The sequence below is a fragment of the Lygodium microphyllum genome, chromosome 12, assembly GCF_053477565.2.
Source record: "Lygodium microphyllum isolate KBCC chromosome 12, Lygodium_microphyllum_v1.1.10, whole genome shotgun sequence".
Classification (NCBI taxonomy): Eukaryota; Viridiplantae; Streptophyta; class Polypodiopsida; order Schizaeales; family Lygodiaceae; genus Lygodium; species Lygodium microphyllum.
This window is the reverse complement of record NC_141146.1, coordinates 135,668,172-135,678,804: the sequence shown is the minus strand read 5'-3', so window position 1 is coordinate 135,678,804 and position 10,633 is coordinate 135,668,172. Positions and strand designations below refer to the sequence as shown.

Below are 10,633 nucleotides of genomic sequence, written 5' to 3'. Positions count from 1 at the left end.
CATAACTCATCTAGTTCAATCCAATCCTCAACATCAATTTTTTTGGGTTTGGCACCCTCGTTTTCTTGTGGTCTAACCTGCAATTTTTACACTAAAATCCACCATATTTGTCTTCCAATAGCTATAGTTAGTAGTCCCATCTAGTTTTTCAATATTGAAGGTAGCATTGTCATGAGAACCACCATCCATAATGAGACAAGCAAGTGCACACAAGGGCAAAACAAGCTGCTATAATTTCTATGAATCAGCCCCAAAACCATTGCCAAACGAAGCTGTATACAAGAAAGATTGCCAATGTAATGAGCTTCCACAAAACTACAATCAAGAAACTTCAAGTACATTGATTGCTCTCATAAAGAATGCATAGATAAAAAATGATAGGTTGATGTAATAAACTGCAACAATAGGTCAACAACCAACTGATGAAAAAGCTAGAAACCATGTCAATAACTATACATGCAATAGGCATAGACATCATGCGCATGGTAGGTCTCAAGGGTAAATGAAGATAACTACCAAATGCATAACCCACTGAGCAAATCTCAATACATAACCGAGAAACATATAAATACCATTGACAACACACTGACAAACATAAGTGCCAGGTCCAAGTCAAGAGATTAAATCAGCCCACGATAGGGTAATTGCATCCAATACATATCAAGAGAGCATGTCCATGTTACGATGAGTCCTAGCATCTCACTGTAATACACTCAAGCTCAACTAAAAATATCAAGTGCTCTATGTAACATCCAAGTGTCAAGTAGCTACTCCCATTTGAGCAAAGGTCAAATGCGAACAAGCATAAGAAGCTCATGTGTATGGCATCTAGCAATCAAGATCCATATGAAAGATATCCAAAAGCATGGGACCCAAGTAGTCTACAAAGCTCTTACTGTGGCAAGCAAGTAGCATCCATAACAATGAATGATAGCAAATGTCAATAAAACCCAGCTCCAAGCGTGTAACATCAATGGTATACACTAGTGCAGCATTCAAAGTGATCGAGAAGCATCCAATGGCAATAGGCATACAAGATCACTAATAGAATAGTGTGTTGCCTTGTTATTCCAGCAACATGAAACAATCTCTACAAACTAATCCAAGTGAGCTCAATGTGGCCCACAAAGCATCTTCAACAAACATCTACTAGTGTGCCAACATCAAATGAGCATCAATAGAGTAATGTGGGAGCCATAGTATCTAAGTGGACACTGTTTTAGGTATATTACAATAGTTATGCTGTTATATACAACAGTAAGTAGAGTTATGATCACGACAAGGAGTGCTCCAATGGAACCTGAGGAAGTTGCCAAGAGTGTGGCCAAGTGCAGGAGAGCTTTAGGAGCTTATTGTGTTGGTCATATTGATAAGAGAGACAAAGCAAGATTTGCACATGCAATCACACTGATTGCTAATCTATTTATTGCTACCAATGTTGAAGGTAATGGGATTGAGAAGGCACTCAGGGGTACTCCAGCAAGTCTATTCAAGCTTTGGAGAAAGCCTCAATAAGCCTTGATAAGTGCTAGAGTAGTGAAGCATCAATGGTTACCTCAAATGGAAGAAGCCATGGCTACTATTGATGAAGAGCTAAAGCTTCCATGTCTAGATTGAAGTAAACTAAAGGGAAGATATCCTCAATCTCAATTTTGATACCAGTTGAAGGGTGGAAGTACTGAGTGGAAGCAATAGCTATGGTGGAAGGAGCAAGAGAGCAAGAGAGCAAGATCAAGAGAGACCGCATGTGGGAACTCCAACAGTCACAATGTGTAACTGGCCTTTTCTTATTCAAATGTCACTAAAAGAATAAAATATGAAGTGACAATGATAGGCGCCCACTACCTATAGTATATAGTTGTGTGAGTATTTTTAGTGTAACTAATACATGGACGGCTAGGCATAAGCACTTTTACCCCCAACAATTGGCACATTATCCGGTCTTTCATGCAAAGACCACACATATTGAGGTCTGTTACCACTTTATCAAAGATTTGGTTATGAGGATAAGCAAATAGAGCTTCTCAAGACCTATACATAATCCTATAAATATACTAACTAAAAGTCTCCTAGTGGAATGTTATGCCTTCCTTAGGAACTTCATAGGCATAGGATGAGATGATGTCTATTTCTTATCCTATTGTACTTATATGTATACATTGTATTGTGCCACTTTTTTCTTGTTTTCTTCATACTTAGGTACACTTGCCTTTAAGTGGGAGGTTATTGGGGTTAATGGCTACATATGTCTAGCTAGTCACCTGTATTTACTTTGTACACAATGCCTGTACATTCTTTCTATAATAATAGAATAAGGGAGGCAAGTCACACATTGTGACTATTGTTGGAGTTCCCACATACCATATTGTTGTCTCTTGCTTGAACCTCCATAGCTCTTATTTCCTCTTGCTTTCGCTTATGCTCTCACTCTTGCTCCATCTTTCATATTTTCAACACAGCTATCACATCTTGCACATAGTCACCATCTTTCAAAAGGGTTTACCACTTCCTTAGTTGTCTCTAACCAAGATTTCTTAATTTTGTTGACAAAGTTTCTATCTTGCAAGAAGAACGTGTTGAATTTAAAGGTTTGGGGGGGCATCTTTAGGTCTTCTAGTGCATGCATTCCTAAATATAATCATAAATGGGGAGTGATTTGACTAGAGAACATCTAAAAGAATTCTCATTCTTCCATCAATTTTCATCTACTAACCATTAGTAGTAAATCATGCTCGCCAAGTTGAATCTGTGTGTAGACTATGCCAAGTGAAGGGGGACCTGTCAATAAATCAAAGAGGCAACATCCTTGAGTTAATATTGTATCACTAGAGATTTTCATGCTTTGGCTTCTTTCTAAATCATGTAGGAACTTATGTATTATGGAGCAACAAGAGAGGCGATCTATAATAAAGTAGTGTCTAATCTGAGAATAATATATTTTCTCTAGGGTCCTTTGAGGTGAGCAATGTATTTATATTGTAAATTTACTAATGCTAATAATTTTATTGTGTCAAACCAAGAGTGCTACATGCTTATAATATGTGTGCATTCTAGGAAACATTGCATTAGGTTTTCCATTAAATGAATATACCCCAAATCATAAGTGAGCAAAGGGATGGGTGAACCTTGGAGGTTAAAAGCTTTGGATGCTACAAAGTAGAGTGATGTCTAGTAGGTGAACTCAAGTCCCTGAAATACATCTCTAGTGTTTCAAAAGGGACCAATTTAAAGAGCGCATATATATATTGCATGTGCATTGCAAAGGAACTTGATAAGAAGAATTAAAAAAAGGCATCCAATAGGCATCTAAAAGATCCAAAATTTAGACTAATTTTAGATATTCCATTGTTTAGATTCCGTACATATTCGACTAAAACATTTGGGACATAGAAACTAACTATGTCAATTATTTCATGGTTGAACAAGACCGAAACCCCAATGATGTAAGGTGTGCCTTTGACCCAAAGTTTCTTGGGCCTTAAGAAGGTTTTAATTTTAAAAAGAAAACCAGCACAATCCCTCGCTACAACATGGTGCAAGCAATATAATCATCAAAAGCTAAGTTCTCCAAATCACAATTTTCTAGCTTAATCTCCTAGAGCACCAAAATTTCAGGCCTATATATCTTCTCTACCATGAGTGATTTTTGTGGCATTTTCTTATGAGATGTTGATTGTTTGCCCCTAAGAGGAGATTTTTGTGACCCTTTCCCTTTTTTTACTAGGATGGGCCATTTTTTTCCTGGTGGTTTTGAAGTTCTAGTGAGCCTCCCCTCCCTCAACTCTATTCATTCCATTTTGTGACTTGAGGGTGACATCAGCTTGCTTCTCCTTACCATTCTCCATTGCTTTGGGAGGGGCACTCTTGACACTGTTATTCTTTGCACTTCCAAAACCACCACTGCTTGCAGGGATTTTATCTCTCTTTTCCAAACCTAATTGGACTAGTCTTAGGGTGTTTTGCAACAATTTTTGACATTATAGATAATAGAGGTCTTCTCCTTTTCACATTAGGTGGTAACTTCCTTCTATCCCATAAAAACCAAGCACGTTTATAAGGTTGTATGAGACCATAGGAATTTTTCGGCACCTTTCTAGCACTTCAATAATTGCTGCCCACCTTCCCTTTCAAAGAAGGGAGGCAAAAGAGATCCTCACAGGTGTTCGTGGCCTAAAACTTTGTCTACAAATACGTTGGCTCTAACCATGGTAGGACATAAACCATATTACCTTGGAATACTATGCTTTATCGAGGAAGATAGAAGGGCAAAGAAGAAACCCTTGCATGTGAGACACAACTATTGTAGGCTAGCATGGGCCTTATTGATTTGATTAAACACTTTCTTGAACTCCACCTCTAATGGAACTCTAGACATGAAGTAGAAAAAGACACTTGCTTTGGAATACACGACGTAACGTTGTTTGACACGAGGTAGAGAGAAAGTTGTAGGAGCATGCACCACTCAACAACAACTATTGAGAGACTTAGCATTGACCCAATTGTTAAGAAACTACAAGTCTGAGTGGAATGCTTTCTCCATTCCCACCATAACACACTGTCTACTCTTGAGCACCGATATAGAATCAAGCTCCATTGCATCACAAGGTTTTCTTATTTGCACCATAGTATCATCCTCTACAGGCTTTGAGCTTGCTCAGAACCCCTCTTCTACTACATGCATGAGGACATGCATGTAGGAAAGAAAATCACTAGTACACCAGCCACATGCTTATAGCTTCCTATTCACCTCTCTTGAAGTTTTCATGGGCAACATTCCTAATAGTAATAGTCAAATAATAATAATAAAATTATAATTAAGAAATATAATGAAAGACTTGAACGTTCCCAAGTTCACTATCATAAAACAAATGTTCGTTATCAAAGCTATACATTTTGTTAATAAAATACATATTCATATTTCACTTTTAAAAAGGACAATAAGCCTCTTCATTTTGTGCTATGGTTTTCCTCCTCTCGAGCAAATTCGAGTAGCTTGGAAGCCTTAATCTTACTACTATATTATTTTCAGAAAGCCCTGGACCTCCAGAGAGCTTCCTGAACTTACTCCTTTTTCCAAACCTCCCTTTTTCAATTTAAACCCCCTCCCCTCCCCTCTTCCTTACGTGTAATCTCTCATTTTCTCTTTTCCCTTTCTTTTTTCATTAAAGCACCCCCTCCATTTTTTAAATTAAAATCCCCTCTTCTCTCTCTCACTTATAATCTCTCTTTCTTTTTTTAATTAAATTTCTCGCCCCTCTCTTTTTTATGTGTAGGGCCTAGGTTCTCTCTCTCACACACAAACATAGAGTTAGATTAAACTTTTTAATTTAAACTTTTCAAACATAATTTTTCTAATCTAACTATGAGAGAGAGAGAGAGAGAGAGAGAGAGAGAGAGAGAGAGAGAGAATAAGAAGAAGAAGAAGAGAGGAAGGGGGGGGGAGATAGGAAAGAGAATAGTATTTTTTAAATTAAACATTTTTCTTCTCCCTCTTTCCTCCTCTCTCTCATGTGTAGGGCCTAGGTTCTCGTTCTCTCTCTCTCTCTCTCTATTTTAATTAAAAAGAAAGTTTAAATTAAAAAGTTTAATCTAATTATGAGTGAGAGAGAGAGAGAGAGAGAGAGAGAGAGAGAGAGAGTGTGTGTGTGTGTGTGTGTGAAATATACAAAGAGCAAAAAAGAAAGAAGAGAGGGAGGGAGAGAGGGGGGTACAGAGAGAAAGAATTATAGAGAGAGGAAATATAAAATTTAAAAGAAAAAAGAGAGAGGAAAAGAAAAAATGAAAAGGGAGGAGAGAGGGGGGAGAAAGAAAGAAGAAAAGGAGAGCGATAAATTAAAAAAAAGAGAGAGAATTTGAACACAGAGAGAGAATTATAGAGAGAGGAAATATAAAATTTAAAAGAAAGATAAAAGAAAAAAATTTAAAGAGAAAAAAAAGGAAAAAAGAGAAGAGAGAAGGAAGAGAGAGAGAAAGAGAGAAGAAGAAAGAGGAAAAGAAAAAGAGAGATGGGAAAAAAGAGAAAATAGAAAAGCTTTTTTTTAATTTAAATATTGTTTGAGAGATAGAATGAGAGAGGGGGAAGAGAGAGAGAAAAGATAAAATTTAAAAGAGAGAGGGAGAGAAGAAGAAAAGGAAAATTAGGAGACAAGGGAGGAGAAGAAAAATGGGCGGAGAGAGAGAGAGAGAGAGTATAAACATAGAGAGAGAATTTTATATAGGGAAAATATAAAATTTACATAATTTAAGTGGGACTGAAAGGGGGGGAGAAAGTGAAAGAAGAAGAAGAAGAAGAAGGAGAGAGAGAGAGAGAGAGAGAGAGAAAGGGAGGGAACATGTAGAGAGAATTATAGAGAGAGGAAAAATAAGATTTAAAAAGAGAAAGAGATAATAAAAAAAGAGAAGAGAGAGAGAAATAAGAAAAGTGCAAAGAGAAGATAAGGAGAGAGAAAGAGAAAGAAAGAAGAGAAAATTTAAAAAGAGAATAAAAAGAGAGAGGAAAAAAAGAAAAAAAAATAGAGAGAGAAAAGAAAAAGAGAGGAGAGAGGGGGGATAATATAAGGAGAGAGAAAAAATTAAAATTTTAAAAACAAAGAAAAAAAAATGAGAGAGAAAGATGAGAAATGGATTGTTGAGTGAACACAGTGAAGTGCTCCCACTTCGAAGGGGCCTAGCGCACACATGGAGGTATCGATCATCTATTGCCTCAAAGACAAAGCTATCCTCGGCGCTTGCTTTGGTTCCTTGGCTGGATATTGTGCGATAATAAAAGGTTAGAGCATGGCAGTCCTTCGGCACACCTTTCCTGACAGACACACACACACTCACTCTCTCTCTCTCTCTCTCTCGTCTTTCCTACTTTTACTCTACTGTAAAATTCTGCCGGAAAGAGAGAGAATTGTGCCTCGAGGAGTGTGTGCACTGTGTAGGTATACAATGTGTGTGTGTGTGTACTCTGGTACATACGTTTCACTGGCAGCCCACTCAAACAGTGGGGGAAAAGTGATGACGCTCCTGTTCTGTTTCTGTAAGAGAAAATTCACATGCGGGATGTAAATATCTGTTTCTCTATCTTCTGTACGATTTAATTTTCTTTTGCTCACATGCACAGGGATGATGTCTTTCATGTCCGAGATGAATAATCAGAAAGATGGCAGGCCTTTCCTGTCACACGAGAGAGGGGCGAAGGCGGAGAGGCATGGGGTGCGTGTGTGTTTATATGCTTGTCACATGCCCCTATGTTCCTTTGGGTCTTGTAGGCGGTTTCCCTCCATCGACTGCAGACATGCAGACCCATGGCAGCCCTTCAGTTTGGATCTTCCTCTTGGTTGCGGACCTGTGGCTTCTCTTGCCATCTGAAGGAATCCAAGCCGTCACCCACCCCGGCGATGTCGCAGCCATGATGCAAGTGAAAGCTTCCATAGATCCCTCCACAATCCATCCAAGTTCATGCCTGGCTAGCTGGGATTTCTCTGTGGACCCCTGTGAGAACAGATTCAAGGAAACATTCATGTGCGGATTCGATTGCGCGGTGGTCCCTAGCACAGATGGCATACAGAGGGTGACATCTCTGCAGTTGGACAGTGCAGGCTATGGAGGGACCCTCTCACCATGGATTGGCAATCTCTCGGCGCTGCAGGTTCTCAAAGTCTCGGGCAATGCGCTTGCGGGGCCACTCCCAAACAGCATAGGGAGGCTCTCTCAGCTAGTGCTCCTGGATGTGTCCTACAACATGTTTGATGGGAATGTGCCTGCCTGTGTACAAGGTTTGGTGAATTTGCAAACCCTCAACCTTGCTGGCAACCGTTTCGAGGGGCAATTACCTGCCTCCCTCAATAGCTTGATGCAGCTCACCGAACTGCGCCTTGAGGAAAACAGATTCTCAGGGCACTTACCTGATTTCAGCAATCTTGTGCAATTGCAGTACTTTGATGCATCAGACAACCATTTTAGTGGCTCGTTAATGCAGAGGAGCCTACCATCATCACTATGCTCTGTGTGTTTGCGGAACAATCTTCTTTCTGGCAAGGTGCCTAAAGCCATCTTGGCCCTTGAGCAGCTCAACGTACTAGACCTGAGTGGCAACCGTTTGGTTGGATGTGTCGGTGATATGCTGTTGGCTCACCCGAGCTTGCAGCAATTGAATCTGTCCTCCAACAGATTCAGTCAATTGAGAGTCCATCCAAAACGTGCTGCAGACAGTCAACTGGTGGCATTGGACCTGAGCTACAATGTGATTACGGGCCCACTCCCGGCCTTTTTTACAAGGATGAAGCATCTGTCATCATTGTCATTGCGGTACAACTTCTTGAATGGGCTCATCCCTCCCGAATACGCGGTCAAGGTTGTGCCAAGAGCAGTGGGAGTGCAGCCTCTAGAGAGGCTTCTGTTAGATGGCAATTACTTGAGTGGTACTTTGCCTGCCCCTTTTATGGACATGTTCTCGGAGCACAGGCTCACTGCTAGCTTTGTAGACAACTGCCTCCAGAACTGCCCACCGCGGTATGACTTCTGTCAAGGTGGTCTGCAAAAGGCAGAAACAATCTGCAGGCTGTTCAACACTTCACCTTGATAGATGGGTGTATGTTTTTAATCCTGTAATCCACCTACATGTAGTTGGCACTGACCTGACCATTACTGGTAGAGGCTATGGCCCTCCTTGATATGCTGGAGCAGCTTCACCTCAGAGCTGCGCGCCCCCTCCCCCCCCTTTTGTAAGAAATGGATAATTTTGGCATCAGTTGGATGTACCCCAAAAACTGAAGGTTCAGTGTCATGTGAACTCTGTCAAATTTAGATCAAAACCTTGTGATGTTTGGAGATCTTTCATTCAACCATCTGGACACAAAACTTTTTAGAACTCAGTGTCGAGTGAACTGTCAAGTTTAGAGCAAAACCTTGCAATGTTTGGAGATCTTCCTAATTCAAAATTCTGATGACCCCAAAAACCTGAATTCAGGAGAAACCTTGCCAACATCAAGGTTTTGCAGGTTTTTGTACGCTGTATAAATCTCAGAATGATCACCTTGACAGTTTGCAGGTTGACACTTGTGTAAGGACATCTGCTAATCAGCCTTGATCATATAGCTTGGACAAAGTTACCAGAGGATAACTTTTCCCAGATTGTTTGCACAGGCATATGAATGATCACCTTCCCCTTCCCTTCCCCAGGTTAAAGTAGCAACGCATTCCAAGGAGTTGAGTCTACCGATGTAATGTTGTTGTTAAAAGAAAAGGTAGAACCGAAAGCAAGCAATTGGCAGGAGAAATCTTGAAAGTTGATTGATATCAGCTCTAGCCTGTTAAACACAGTGTTTTCAGTCAGTAGATGGATATCAGCTTAAACCTGTTAAACACAGTGGTTTTAGTAAGTAGGTGGGTGTTAGCTTTAATATGTTAAACGCAGTGTTAATGAAAATTTGAGGTTTACTGTCAAAGTGAATTGTTAAATTTGAAAGGAATCCTTGAAATTCCAAGGGGTAAGGTTTTTCATTGTGAAAATCTAGGGTCATTTTAGTCATGTTATAGCCTGCAAAATCTCAGGAAAGCCACAAATGGTTAAGGTATAATTCGGAAAAAAGGCCTTGAAACTTTCGGGGAGAAGGTGATTTTAAAGGCAAAATAAGCTTGAAATGTTGGGAGAGAGGGCTTTTCTATTGTAAAATCTAGGGTCATCTTAGCTTATATTTTGAGCAAGAAACCTGCAAAATCTTAAATGAAAACTGCAAATGGACAATTATTGAAGGTTCTTGTATAGGCTAAAAAATCTGTTCTTTCTGTTGCTAATAAAGCTCACGATTTGTTAAGGGGCATTGAATTGTTTAATTGAAAGCAGCTGCCAATCTCTCGTTTAAATCGTTCGCTGCGCACGTTTTTTGATGATTTCAAGATTCGACACAAACACAAAAGGATGAGAGAGAGAGAGAGAGAGAGTAGAAAAGCATGCCTGAAGTTAGCATGTTTCCTACATTTGCTTAAAATGTGAGGCGAGCATGTTCATTAATATTTACCAAGGAAGGATCCGAATATCTCACAATGTTTTGAAATTTGGGTACTTTTGAGACTAACGTAGCATGGATGACGGAGTTGTATTCTCCCACCGTCATGCCTTTTTTCTTTTTCTTCAATGTAGGGGTGTATTGTGGACCACTCCAATAATTTTAATGTAATGTAGTTCCACTCAATCTATTTTAAAAAGATTTACCAAACCTCTTTCGTATCATATTGCAACCTATCTTCTTGTTTGCATCTTTGTAGGTCACAAGAAGAAATAGAAGAACGTCGTTTTTGGGATTGGCAAGAGACTAGGACACTGCGGGAAAATCAAGAGGTGGGTCCCCAACACTAAGTTTGATGTTCGTGTTTCAATACCCATCCCAACACTAAGTTTGATGTTCTTGTTTCAATGGGGCTAGCTCTCTTTGGGAGAGAGCTATGAGCTCAATGAAGAGTCTTGCAAGGCTAGGAACATCATCAAGGTGGTAGTAATCAGAGATATTAGGATGTTCAAGAATCGCAAGGTCTATGGTAGTATCAATAGGTCCATTACATTATACAAACCTTCATGTAGTGCAAAATTATAATGTTGACTGTCCTCAAATGAGCCAAGAAGTTTGCTCCAAATGTTGGAATTTTG

General features: G+C 39.6%; 1 protein-coding gene across 2 annotated transcripts; it reads left to right on the top strand.

Annotated features, from left to right (window-relative positions):
• Positions 1-6,798: 6,798 nt before the first annotated feature.
• Positions 6,799-9,262, top strand: LOC148028317 (uncharacterized). Of its 2 annotated transcripts, none has more exons than XM_087690125.1 (2): positions 6,799-6,926; positions 7,109-9,262. In XM_087690125.1, the coding sequence occupies exon 2, from the start codon at positions 7,148-7,150 to the stop codon at positions 8,567-8,569; it is 1,422 nt and encodes a 473-aa protein (XP_087546251.1). In that variant the 5' UTR covers positions 6,799-6,926; positions 7,109-7,147; the 3' UTR covers positions 8,570-9,262. The 2 variants fall into 2 exon arrangements, with proteins under 2 accessions (XP_087546251.1, XP_087546250.1); XM_087690124.1 differs by lacking the exon at positions 6,799-6,926 and adding an exon at positions 6,958-7,024.
• Positions 9,263-10,633: the final 1,371 nt, after the last annotated feature.

Bases quoted from the DNA above. Each gene is read 5' to 3' on its own strand.
- LOC148028317 (XM_087690125.1), top strand. From the start codon at position 7,148: ATGGCAGGCCTTTCCTGTCACACGAGAGAGGGGCGAAGGCGGAGAGGC.